Source organism: Anabas testudineus, chromosome 22 (assembly GCF_900324465.2).
Source record: "Anabas testudineus chromosome 22, fAnaTes1.2, whole genome shotgun sequence".
In the NCBI taxonomy this organism is placed as follows: Eukaryota; Metazoa; Chordata; class Actinopteri; order Anabantiformes; family Anabantidae; genus Anabas; species Anabas testudineus.
The window spans coordinates 13,069,370-13,083,392 of NC_046630.1; the positions used below are offsets into that span (position 1 = coordinate 13,069,370).

General features: G+C 42.5%; 1 protein-coding gene across 1 annotated transcript in view; it reads left to right on the forward strand.

Moving 5' to 3' along the window:
* Nucleotides 1-12,801, forward strand: part of LOC113147785 (RIMS-binding protein 2-like) — a 49,763-nt gene extending 36,962 nt beyond the window's left edge. Inside the window, exons 13-22 of the mRNA XM_026339014.1 lie at nt 745-896; nt 1,456-2,226; nt 2,345-2,500; nt 4,179-4,281; nt 6,016-6,185; nt 6,314-6,482; nt 6,609-6,709; nt 6,899-6,970; nt 7,118-7,282; nt 9,909-12,801. Of these exons, the coding sequence (XP_026194799.1) occupies nt 745-896; nt 1,456-2,226; nt 2,345-2,500; nt 4,179-4,281; nt 6,016-6,185; nt 6,314-6,482; nt 6,609-6,709; nt 6,899-6,970; nt 7,118-7,282; nt 9,909-10,136 (2,087 nt within the window). The 3' untranslated portion in view covers nt 10,137-12,801. The remainder of the gene's footprint in view (nt 1-744; nt 897-1,455; nt 2,227-2,344; nt 2,501-4,178; nt 4,282-6,015; nt 6,186-6,313; nt 6,483-6,608; nt 6,710-6,898; nt 6,971-7,117; nt 7,283-9,908) is intronic.
* The last annotated feature ends 1,222 nt before the right edge of the window (nt 12,802-14,023 follow it).

Genomic DNA, 14,023 nt, shown 5'->3' on the forward strand with positions numbered 1-14,023 from the left:
TATTATTCTCATGAGTCATTTCCTCAGCCTATAGCCCAGCCTGAATACAGGCAGTGCCCCTCCGATAATAATGACCATGTATGAGCGCACGTTTACATTTGCTTCTTCTTGAATCTAGTTGTGCATAAGTTTTTATCCTGTGAACCAGGAGTCTGGAAGATCTCTCTTTAATCTACTCTTCCTGAATTAAAGAGTAGTGCACGGTAATGGTAGACCTGTAAAGCAGAGGAATACAGATTAAAAATACAGCTCTGAAAATATAATAACAAATATTAGTACGACAAAAGGATTTCATTTCAACTCACCTAGATCAAGGACTATCAACGGTTGCTGTAATGCCAAAAATAACTTATCATATACTTGAATTACATTTATAAACACAGCACACCATGTCTTGTGAATGTACCCCACTCTCAGTGGTCACATTATCACAAGTGTCCTCATGGACTGTATATCAGTGGCATTAAAAAGTATGTGAACCTTTGGAATCTGCATGACTGTATGTCTGAATGTAATTCTGTCACAAATTTAGATTTGGGAGGGCAAAGTTCACTTTGTTCTTTCTTGAATCTTCCCCCCACCTCAACCCCTCTCTTGCACATTGACATTTCTGTGCATGGTTGTCAGTGTATCCACAGTTTGATTTTTCACAGTCCTTCCTGTGGTTTGTATATTTGTGATATGTATTAAAACAGTGAAAGATTACATCTTTTTTTTTTTTACACCTGTTTTCTCACCTCCCAGGCCCTCCCCTGCCCCCCCAGGATGTACAAGTGATGTGTGGGCAGGGTCCAGGGGTCGTACAGGTCTGCTGGAAGCCCCCCATCCTCTCTCCTACAGGCACATCTAACGGAGCAAACGTCATTGGCTATGCAGTCTGTACCAAAGGGCAGAGGGTGAGTTGCTGAGTGCTGTCATTACCAACCAGGACCATATCCTTATTTTTATCACTGTACTTAAGGAAACAAATAGGTTGCACGGGTTAAAGCGTCATCATCATTACAAGGAAAAATAACCAGATGCATATGAAGTCTATATGTCAAAGGCCCACACCAAGTACTCAAACACAGCACTGTGTCCAAAACACTGTTTAAATACAAATGAAAACATACTTCACAGATGGGCGGCTAATAGCTGTTTTTTAACGTGGCATTATGTCATCAGTGTACTCAGGGTACACGTTAGTGCCACCTACCTGTGATTCGGTATCAGTGCAAGCCCATGTAGGTGTACCTGCAAATGTGTTGAATAGTTCTCTTACTCCCTCTGGTGCCTGACAAAGTAAATCAACACTGAACCACAATGGGCATCGACAGCTTCTGCTCTGATTTTTCTTCTATGAGAAGACGATAGAGCTTTGAATTAGTTTTGTTCAAAAGTGATTATGCAGCTTCACCTTCTGTTGATGTTCTGTTGACGTGGCTGATGTGCTGTATTTTCTCTGTATAAACCCAGATAGCTGAGGTGTTGTACCCAATGGCAGACTACGTAACCGTTGACCTGACAAGTATTCAGTGCTTGGAGGCGAGGGAAGTCATCGTCAGGACACTGTCAGTACAGGGAGAATCGCAGGACTCCCAAGTCGCCGCCATTCCAAACAACCTGCTCGTGCCTCTACCTCCACTTCCCCTGCCACCTCCAATGCACCCCCATGCAGGCCCCCTGCCACACCCTCACGTTCAGCCGCACCTCCAATCGCCTCACCTTCCCCATGCCACACCCCAACTTCCCGCTCCACCCCAAGTACATGCTCAACCGGTCCCCACCCATCCTGTACACCCTCAAGCCCATCCCAGACTTTCCCACCCGGGTGGTGCCCCTCAGCCCCAGCTTCGACCTCCACATCCTCTCCCACAGCCCCAACACCTTCAGCCTCTCCCACCTCACCAAGGTCCCAGGCCTCAGCATCAACTGCCTCTGCTACCCCACCTCCACCCTATACCTCAGAGACCAGTAAGTGCCAGAGACCTGGATGCCAAAGAGCACGTGGCTCACCACGGGGGACCCATTCCAACTGGCCAGCCAGGCTGGGACACACGGTCTCCCTCTTCTCAGCCTCCTGTGCCCATTCAAGGCCACACTCTTGAGGCCCCTCCCCTTGCCAATCCACGTTCTCCCTCCCCCCAGAGGATCCTTCCACAGCCTAGAGGCACTCTTATCCCAGACACTGTGGCCAAAGCCATCGCCCGAGAAGCAGCGCAGAGGGTGGCAGCAGAAAGTGGCAAGGTTGGAAAAGAAATGCTAAAAAATAAAAGTAAACTACCATCAAAATAACAAACTGCTAACAATTAGCACAGTCACTTCCCTCCCTGCTATTCATTTTACTGATTTCCCACATTTTCAGGGGGACAAGAGGCAGGGCAGGTACCGAGAGCAGGGTCATTCATTTCACCAGCATCACTCTGATGAGGAAGAGGAAGACGAGGAAGGGTTTGCATGCGGCCGCCGGAGAGGACCGTCGGTTGATGAGTTCCTCAGAGGCTCTGAGCTGGGGAGGCCGGTAAGAGCAGCCTGACGAGTGATGAATTGTTTTCCTGCTTTTGAATTCCACCCCTAGTCTGCCTCTCAATGGAAACCATCGTACGTGCGTGTTAGAACGTGTGTTTGTGCATGCACTTCTGGGTGGTTGCATGCATGCACTCCCATGTCTATGTTTCTGTGTCTGTTCGTGTGTATGTGTGTGTGCGTGCGCGTGCGCGTGTGTTCGTCCATTCATGTGAGCTTGTACACTTGAGGTGTGTGCATGTCTGTACTGTACGTATGTATGTATGTGGACTTAAACACTTGCGTCTGTGTGTTTGTATTTGTGACCACCAAAAGCCTCACTATAGTCACAATGAAGATTATCACAGCGAAAGCAGCCGGGGCTCTGACCTGTCTGACATCATGGAAGAGGATGAGGAGGAGCTGTACTCTGAGATGCAGCTGGAAGAGGGACGCCGGCGCAACTCGCACAACACACCCAAGGTGCAGTTCTTTGCACTTATTCTAAACCCAAGAGTCATAAACATCCCAAATTTAGTACAGTGAACTGCGCAGGCACAGATACTGCAGCTGCTGCCTTGACTTACATTTGATATGTGTTGTTAGTGTGTGTGCTGAGTTTAATTAAAAGAGAAATAGGAGACATAGGAAAGAAACGGGTGTGAATGTTTCACCCCACTGATAAATAGGCAAAGGCTGGTGGTTTGACCATTTCATGACCATGGGGAATGAAGGAGGCTTTTGAGTGTTTCAGCACCACGGAGAGACGCAAAGAGAGCTAGAGACAGAGGGTTCGAGGTGTTCTCTGGTGAGCAGATGCTGCCACCACCTCCAGTGTTTTCGGTGTGAACACGGCAGCAAGCTACGGGAGGATAGCTGCTGCTCTTGTGAAGGCACGTGGTTAGTTGCTGTTGCTGCTGCCAGAGTTGATGGAACTTTTTCATTTTGCCTCTGCAGTGCTATGTGTGGTCATGGCAACCACAAAAACGACACCGAAGGAGACAATTACATCTAAAGATATTTTACTGGTTGGCTGCAGGAGTTTTCTAAACTTCAAGCATTGTTGACAGAAAGCAAATACCGTATTGTCATGTCATGTCATATTTCCAAGCATTTCCTTAATTCTAAGCCTCTGTCCTGTGTATTTACTTGAGGGATAAGATTATACAAAGTGGCCTGTGTTGTATGGTACAGACTATAAATAGGATTGGTGGTAGCTTGGAGCAGCAGTTGCGCTCTGTGCTTTGGCACCTTGGAGAGAACATCGATAGACTGAGTTTCAATGCTTCCTCATCACACAGAGATGCAGTGTGAGATTGATTGTTTTCACCGGCTTGGAGAGAGACACTGGGAGACACTGGGCTTGTGCATTTTAGCGCTGCGATGGTAGACAACACTGTGAGTGCTGTAACGTAGGCTGAACTTCTGTCTGCTGTTTTTTTTTTTTTTTTATATTAGTGCTTCATTTTGGAATGTTCAAATTTCCTGTGCGCCCGTGTGTGTTCGAGTGTGTGTCTTTGCGTCCGTGTCAGTGTGCCTGCCTGTGAGTGCTGCATGACTTTGTTTACATACAATTTGTACAAGTATGTCGACGTGAGTTTTTTTTTTTTTTCACATGCGGTTTGCAAGTATGTCGGTGCGTCTGTGACAACTCACAGACGCATTCGTATTTTCTGTGTTTATGTTATTTTCAGACCAACACCCCTGCTGGAGGCCGTCATGACAGAGAGGCCGGGAGAAGAATTCATCAAGGTGGTCCCCAGCCCCAGAGACGACCTCTAATGGTCCCCTCCATTGGTCAGTATGTGCAGCTGGCTACAGCGATGGGACAGGAGTATTTGTTGCTCTGTTAAAACCTTCATGAGCTTCTCTGTGTTTCCAGATCACGTCTGTGTTTATGAACCATGCACATAAACATAAGTTCATTTGCAGAGATTAATATAATGCTTCAAGCTGTTTTCTCTTACACTCTAAGTGTGCATTTGTTAGTACCTTGTAAGCTTTAGGTGGCAACACAAATCTTTAATAAGGTTGTACTTTGCGTTTTAATTCCGTCACCCTCTAACTGGTGTTTCCCGTAGAGGTAACTTCTGAGAATAACAGTGAGGGAAACCTCTCCCCCATCACCGAAGATGTTTACTATGGCAGAGTAGCTCGGCACAGGACGTGGTCATCTCGCAGGCACATGGGCGGCACCAGGTCTCCCCATGGTATGTGCCTGAGGTCCTGTTTTATCTACCACGGCATGGCAACAAAACTGCCACCAGCAAATGGCACCGGAGCTGTGGACACTTGCAAGTGCCTGTTTCTCTGTCTGAAATAATAATAGTTATTATTATGCTTACAGTTGAACAGCATGATTGCACTGCACTGAAATGGTAGACCCACTGGCAAGCAGCTCCTGGGGTCCAGGATGAACGTTTCCACAGTTGCAGATGATAAATGATTGATTGTCTGCTCAGTGAATGCCTCACTCAATGCACTGAACTCCAGATGCCTGCTAAACCCCCCTCCCCTTTGTGGTACAACCACAGTTATTACACTTATAATAGGAGCATTCATGCATGACATTTCGGAGAGACGATAGTAGTGAACTTTCAAGGCTACATTATCACTGCTTTATCTTTCCTTAAATGTTTAAAATCGTTTGTTTGGATATTTAAGTTTCAAAATCAGCTACAGGAAATGCAGTTGTCTCTTACATTTCTGTCCTACCGCCACATAAAACAACGTTAATGACCAAATTATCTTTGAGTTTCATATGATCATGTGAGAGCAATGCATTTCCCTCTCATGCTTGTATTGTCATTGACACAATGGTTAGCTTTTGCATTTCCCAAATACAGCAAATGCCAGATTCAAGTAAATACAGCACAGCAGTAGTTTCTGCTAAGACCAGAGGATGCTGCGAATATTTGTGGAAAGTTAAAGGTTTCTGCTTCAAACTTTGAAGTTTCCTCTTATATTTCATTATGAAGTGAAAATACACAATTGAATGCACTCGTGTTTTTTTGATATCACTTTTTTGCATGCATGTCAGAGTTGTGCGTTCTTGATGTTGTCATGTTGTCCCTGAATCACCTCTCCGTATTGCACCACAACCATTTGTCTCTTCCTTCATATGCAACCACAAAGCTGCAGTACATTATGTTAATGTCTGACTGAGCACAGATTTCTTCCTGCATGCTGTCAGACACACACGTGACTACAAAAACAAATCAAAGTCTGTCATAAGATACTATCTGATCAAAACTATAAGATGTATGACTAAGATGCATCACTATGAAAACATTGGGGCTTACTCTTTTTAGAAGGAGAACATACCGTACACAGAAATGAAACCTCCATTCATGACCAAAAACTACAAACACAGCTTAATTTCACAGGAGACAAACAAATAATCTTTGCACATAATACATTTCTTTTTAAGCAAACAGTCTTCTACAAAGTTTTGGGAGTTGGATCACTCATATTGACTGTTTAGTAACACAGACAATATTTTGTTTTGTCCTTATCTTTTATGTTTTTAAGATGGATACAGGGATCGGGATCGCTGCTCTCCTACATACTATGATGAGTCAGAGCCTGAAGAATCCTTCCGGATCTTCGTGGCTCTCTTTGACTACGATCCCCTGTCCATGTCTCCTAACCCAGACGCAGCTGATGAGGAACTGCCTTTCAAAGAAGGGCAGATCATTAGGGTGGGAAAAATAAGATGTCCAGATGTGTGATCTTACTCAATTTGTTCACTTTGCGTTCATGTGTATATTTTAGAACTACAGCTAAACGTCACTCTTTCCCTCTCTTTTTTTTTTATTTTTTTTATCAGATTTATGGTGATAAAGACACAGATGGGTTCTACAGGGGAGAGGTGAGGGGCAGGATGGGGCTAATCCCCTGTAACATGGTGTCAGAGATCCGAGCTGAGGACGAGGAGACCATGGAGCAGCTCATCAAACAGGGCTTCCTGCCTCTCAGTACCCCAGTGGACAGAATAGGTACTACACAAGCATACTCTCTTATTAACAAGCAAACATCTGTAGGTTTTTAAAAGGGTGAATATTCTGAAGGAAAACACGAGAGGACATACTACATGTTAAAACTGCATCTGGTATTTCTTACAGAGCAGAACAGAAGAGGTCTGCGTCGAGGTCAGCCTTCAAGGAGGATGGTGGCTCTGTACGACTATGACCCCCGAGAGAGCTCTCCCAACGTTGATGTTGAGGTACAGCAAACTGCTAACAACAAGCAGCTGAACAGTTCTCGATGGAAACCAATGCCTCCCCACTTCACATTTATTCCCCCACTCTTTCAAGATGCCTGAACCTTTATTAGAACATTACAGTAAAAACATGGAGGCAGCAATGAGCGTAGACAAAGAGTGTTTCCTGTCTGTATCTCTGTTTTCTGATAGGCTGAGCTGACCTTCTGTGCTGGTGACATTATGGCTGTGTTTGGGGATATTGATGAAGACGGGTTCTATTATGTGAGTGTTAACTTCTGTAATAAACAAACAAAATGTAATGTTATGACCCTTGGCTGGAGGCTGCTGTTGATTAAACTAAATAGAAAGTAACTCCTCTCCTCTCCTCTCCTCTCCTCTCCTCTCCTCTCCTCTCCTCTCCATCCACAGGGTGAAATCAATGGCCACCGTGGCCTGGTTCCCTCTAACTTTCTGGAAGAAGTGCCTGATGATGTGGAGGTGTATTTGACTGATACGCCGTCCCACTACCCCCAGGAAGAACCTGCTAACCGCCCCCCCACCAACTCCGCTGCCGCCGTCCCAGAGTCCAAACGGGTACATCATCATCGCCGCTCTCAGCGCTAGGCCCTGTGTTCATCCATCCTCCGTCCTCTCTCTTGATTTCCGTCTCTTGCTTCCTCCACTTGCCGTCTGTGTGCTGTTCATTGTGTGTGTTTGTTCATGTGGTGACAGTGGTGACTCTGTACAAACTAACTAACAACACCCCTCTCCTCGCCCTTTGGAAAAAGGGAGACAAATGCAGTGCTAACACCTTTCTGAGTCTCACAGAAAGGAAGAAGCAAAGCCTGATATGGACAGAGAGAGGATAGACTGTGGGAGCTCTGCAGGTGATTTATGCATGTAGCACTGGTTAAGGAGGACTTGAAAAAGGCTGAACTCTTTGCCCCCACAAGAAAATTTGGTACCTCTTTGCACTGAAACACAAAATCAAATTGTGGTTATTGTGTATAATAATAATAATAATAATAAGTGCTTTATTAACATATAACAATTGCTACCCAGTGACACTGAAAGAAATGATTTGCAGAGATGAAATGAAAAAGAGAGAAAAGCATGCCTTTTTCAAACTTGATACATTTTCTAACTTTCTTGGCTCGATCGCTGTATTTCCTTAAAAGAGGCTTTGTTTCTTTATGTATATTGCACACACATAAAATCTATTTTTCAGCCCTGGTGACAGTGCACATGTCATGTTTGCTCTGAACTCAAGAGACAAAACAAACCGCGGCACTGAGACAACCACACTGTATTCTTACAATGGAACAATAAAAGAAAAAATTGGATATTAAAAACATCTTTTTACTTTTTTTTTTTTTGCGCTCTGTGTTCATGCGTGTTGGTGTTGTTGTTGGCGTTGTTGTTGTTGTTTTTTAGTCGTTATGGTGGTGTGGGTTTTTACCGACGGTGACAACGCTGCCGCATCTGATGTTTTTTTGTTGTTGTTGTTGTTGTTGTTTGTTTTTTCCTCACCTGCTTGGCAAAACAAAACAAACAGAAGAAGATTGTTCATTTCACACCACAAATGGCTCTGTCTGCCTTGTACAGTAAGTGGGCAACTCCAGATACCAAACTTGCGGCTCCAATGCACGCAGCTTGTGGTGGTCACAGCTTGTACAATAAACTTTAAATACAGTAGCTGAAAGAGTTCTGTTGCATGATGACAGATCATTAAAATGTGACAGAAAACATAATGCTCACCAGATTTGGTTTAACCAAAATGCTCAACCATATAAATACTAATTCTAAATGTTTGTTTTCTTATATATTTTTCATAATTGCAACAGCATCTAAAGTCAATTTGACAGAGACTAATCCAGATTGACTGTAAATCTACCAACTGTGTGTTCAGCTGCTGCATTAGATGAGAGGCCTGGTATCTACAGTTGCGTCCCTGGGTGTTGTCATGTACATGATCGTACTGTTTGTTCCTTCATGGGCCCTCTGCTGGTGGACTGCTCAAGCTCCGTCGTGTGCTGATGTCGTGCTCAACGTTTGATGGCTTCCTCTTCAGTGTTAAGCTCTGTGTGTGAAAACAACACATCTCATCTTGTCATCATTGTCAACTTAATTCAGTTGAACAAGCAGACAAATGATAACTTTAAGTAGAAAACAGTTATATTCACTTGAATATAGTGTAGTCATTTAAAAAACACACAATGTTCTGTTATGGTTAATAGCTAGAAGTGATGCCACACTGAACAACTTTGAACAACTACAACTTTGCTCTCTCATTTGCATTATTTAACAAATGGCATGCATTTAAATATAAAATCTAATTTCTCTAATTAGTTTAATTTAATTATGAAACTTGAATATTTTTAGACATTGCATATCATTTAAAAGGCTGCACACCACAGCAAAAGCATCTAATTTCTTTTTAATAATAGAAGAGGTTTTACATATTTAATCTGATGTGCAACAAAATAGACATGAACTATTACGCGATACAAGTTCTACTTGGGAAAACATTTTTTGTATTTTTCTGCAGCATCAAATATTCCTAAACAAATAGCCTACATCACAGTTAACGCTGGGAAAAAGAACATCTATGTATTCTAGCCGGTTAGTCTCTAATAAGTCTAAAACACTTCACGAGGGCTGTGTTGGTGTGAGGTTTCAATCAGATATAATTGACAGTAGCTTCACTGGCCACATCAGCCAAAAATCCACAACTGTCATCACTTTCAGATGCTCCTGAATTCTCACTGGTCACAGTGAGACAGTGAGACATGTCACACACAGCGAAAAAACAAAACCTATAAATATAGAAGGAATGTAAGATCCTGCTCGCTAACAAGCAGAGCTACAAAAATGCTGGAGGCCATTAGAAATAATTGATGTGAAATATAAATAGTACAGATGCAAAGCGACGCTTCATATTTGGAGAAGACCCATTTTCGCTAAACACAATTTTGCAATCAAGGCATCATCCGGTGTTCAGGTAATGGACCTCAGTCCAGTGAGAATTAGTAAGTAGAAATTTAACATGCGCAGAGTGCTGACAAAGTAGTTTTCACCACACCGCCACTTGCATTGAAAGTGAAAATCCCTGTTTTGTTTTTTTCTCTAAATGAAAAACACAGACAGTCTGTGACAGTGTTGCTTCCTTTGTAATACGCTGCCCCATGCCTCCACACCTCCCCACTGCCTCTCTCCTCAGGTGCCCCCAGAAACCACAGACACGGCCGATAACGATGCCACACCTGTCCGAGCGCCGTCCCCGATCGTTCGCCCCCTACTGCCAGGCACCATGAGACCCCTCAGTCCTACCAGGGTCCCTCACGCCCCGCTTGACCCCCGAGACCCCCAAGACCTGGCAAACAAGAAGAAGAAAGGACTACTTTCCAAGGGGAAGAAACTGCTAAAGAGACTCTCCCCTGTGAAATAAAAAACAACAACAAAACAAAGCATACAATGTACAATACGTGCACATGCTGGGCTCTGTATATTGCATCCATACAATCAGATCTAACACATGACAAAGAGGACGTGAGCTTTGTCCCCTGTACTGGGTGAGCCTATTTGAATATAACCAGTGATTATTCATGTTTGGTGGTGGATACAAATCAACTAAATTATGTACAGTGCAGTGCCAAAATCAAGAGAACACACACACACACACACACACACACACACACACACACACACACATATTACTGTGATGTATTTTACTTCAAACAAACAAAAACAAAAAAACAAACAAAAAGAAAAAAACTAGGATTTTTATGACATGTATTTTTCTCTTTTCTTTATCATTAGTCCAAGAAATTTTACATTTATTTCAAGCAGGGTAGATGTGAAAACTAAGCATCTGGTTACATGTAGTATGTTTCCAACAGGCTTTTCTCAGAGAAGAAAACGTTTCCTTTACTACTGATGTCACTACACCATACTCGTCTAAGAAACTCTCAAATAGACTACACTGTTATTGAGGCATTCCGCGAAGTAATGCTGGCTGCTAACACAAAGGCTTTATTCAGTGCAATATCATAGAGATCTGGTAGCATATGTGCAAAGACGAGAAACGCGATGAAAAGAAATAAAGAACAGCAGAGTGGCAACAGGGCATTAACGTCAGAAACATCGGGCGAGCTTAGCTGTCTCAGTGGCCTTTATGAAAACAATATGATCACGACATTCCTCATTTGATTACAGGCTGATCAGCACCAGGTTGCTGCTCCAGGATGGGTCACCTGTGCTTTGTCACATTCGGGGATTAAATACGAGCAGACGTGTTTGTTGTTCTCACTGTCAAACTGTCATGAAACGCCTAGTTCTATTGCACAAAGGTGGCTGTGTTGTCTGACGATTGGTGTCGCGTGCCTGTACCTGTGTGTGTGTGTGTGTAAGGCAGTATGTGACGCATTGTTTTGCAGATTTCATGTTCATATTTTTCACTTTCTTTCTAAAGGAGAGGCCATAGAGCTATTGGTCGTGTGATGTAGTGGCGTGCAGCTACCTCCATCGCCTGTGCACTGTTTGGTTTTGTTGTGTCATGCTGACAGAGGCAGCCAAAGCTCCAAATCAATCCAGTTACATTGATTATTTGCAAGTTACAGCACATGAGAATCATACCACACAGAGTTAACGCAGCTTATGTATATTTAAAATGAATTCTAGTACACAACCGATTTTCATTCATTCTCATGTTCTTAATTTAACAATTTATGAAATAATCACATGTCCTTACAGTAACTCCTGAGTACCGAGAGCTCAGACTCAGTAATGCCAATATTTGTTGCTGTTGCTCCATTTAGTCAGTTGACTCACTGAATGTTTTATATATTTAATCCAGTTTTCGAAAACAAGACAATCCCATTTGCATAATGCCACTGAACGATTTGCAGCATAAAATGTTATGTGATCAGCAGAAACTGTGTGATACCCTGCGGGTTGTTACACTGGCTGTTTGTTAAGGCAGCTACTCATTCACTGCCGGTGTTAAAACGAAGCGACAGGTCAGTCTGCATCCAGTCAGTTCATACAACTGAAACAGTGACTGGACGTCAGCATTTTAACTTTAGACTGAGAACTTAATTTAAATTCTTACTGTCAGCGTCAATCTGCAACTTTCAACTCATAAACAAACAAAAAGACAAAAATAGCAACACTCAACTGTTCTGCCTCAGTATTATTGAGGTTTATGAAACTTTGTTTGACTACATTTTCATACATAGTGAAAAAGAAAGTTGAACTTCAAATACAAACTTTGATGCCAATCTTCTATACATTCAACAAATACTGTGGTTCAAATGTTTTTTTTTCCCCATCTGATGGAATTTTTTGTCTTTGCTGTGCAACAATATGGGAATGATGATGTAAGCTCTAAAATGTACTGTTGAAGAAGTGTCTGCATACTGCACCAACGTTTTACATGCAGAGGTGGTGACTTTGAAGTGAGCAAGAACTCGGTTACTGAATGAAGGGTTATTGTGTCTCATAGCTTTAATAATTTAAAAATGATCTTTGTTTACGTCCCTTCTATATTATTAATCTCCAGTTATCCCTTATGTCAAGTTGCACTTGGAGGAAGAGTCCGTTTATTGTCTGAAACAGGGTCCCCCTCCTCATTATTTATTCATTTTGTTGTGGAAATTAAAAGCATAGCTAAGATGGAATGTAAGAAAAGTTCGGGCGGCAATAGGTTTACACTGATTATCTTTGTTCTGAAGCTGTTTCTATTTAGTTTCCCATTCAGTCTGTCACAAAATTGAACTAACGTGGTGTCCTGATACCAAATCATTCATTTGTGAATGGGTGTAGTGTCTCTAAACGCTGTAGCTCTTTTGTACTTCGATCCATTTGTAGATAATTTATAAATGTTTCTACTTGATTTTATGACAGCCTTTTTTTTAGTGCACCAAGATTTCCTCTCCCGATAAAAGACTGCAAGCATTTTCCATAGTGTCCTTTGAAATCAGACGTATCAGTCCACCTTATGTGCTCGCTTTGTGAATCAAAGGAAAAAAAGAAAAGAAAAAGAAAAAGAAAATGATAAATCACTGGACAGTATTTATGGTGATTAATTATGTGTGGGTGTGCATGTGAAAAAAAAAACATTTTATAACCAAATTAAATTTGATATTTTTTAGAAATGCGTTTGTATTCATTTGTGCATCTTTTGTTTTCTCACTGTGGGTCAGATTCAGACCTCCTGTATAAATATAAAAACTGTAGAGAATATTACACTTCTGGATCTTTGACCGTATGATTCACACGTACCAAAAACTACATTTCTCTTTTGTGTGATCAAGAGTCTCTTCTGATGCATCCACAAGGGGGAACTACAGAGGAATAAAGCTGATAAGCTTTACAGTGAAGTTGTGGGAAAGAGTAGTGGAAACTAGGCTAAGGGCAGAGATGACCATTTGTCAGCAGCAATATGATTTCATCTGGAAGTTGAGTCATGGCAACTGGACTTCCTTCTTGATGGACAGACTGACAGATGACATTAGACAGGGAATCTCCACAGATTATGATGTTCACAGATGACATTGTGATCTGTGGCGAGAGCAGGGAGCAGGTGGAGGAAAATCTGGAGAGGTGGAGGTGTGCTCTGGAAAGAAGAGGAAGGAAGATCAGCTGCAGGAAGCTCTAGAGGAAGACCAAAGAGGAGCTTTATGGATGAAGAGGTGTGTTGGTTGGTGTGAAAGAAGAGGATGCAGATTGAATAAGGCTATGTAATCAATTTCGAAAAATGCTCTGTAGCCTGTAGGTCTCCTTTTCATATCCTGCACTGATGGACCTGACTGATAGCTCTCCTGGACCAAGGTTATCTGTCATTATTACAGTTTCACACAAATTACTGAGGCTTGACAACAGAACCTTTTCCCTAACGGGTGCAGTTAAATGTACTCCAGTGGTTTCTCTGTGGCTCTGCAAACAATTAGAGCACTCAGCAAGGCTTTACTCGAAGAGCACAGACTTTAAATAGTGTGGCTCAAACTTTCAGATGTTCAGTCAGAGGTTGTTACACTTTGGCAAAATTGCTTTCTGTGTCATAAGTTGCTTAATGGCATATCCACATGTTAAACATGACCTCAGGTTGTAATCAACTGCAACAAGTAGTTGTCGGGATAGAAAATCCCTAAATGAGCTTTAGTAAATTCCCTCCGATGCTTCATGTGAGGTTTATGTTACCACAGACTGACACACATTTTCATCTACATTCAACGCTATTTATAGCAGGAGTCTAGTGTCGCTCTAAGCTGTCATTCAACCGGAACACAACAAAATCATGTCGCTCCTTTCATTTACATCAGTGACAAAAAGCTG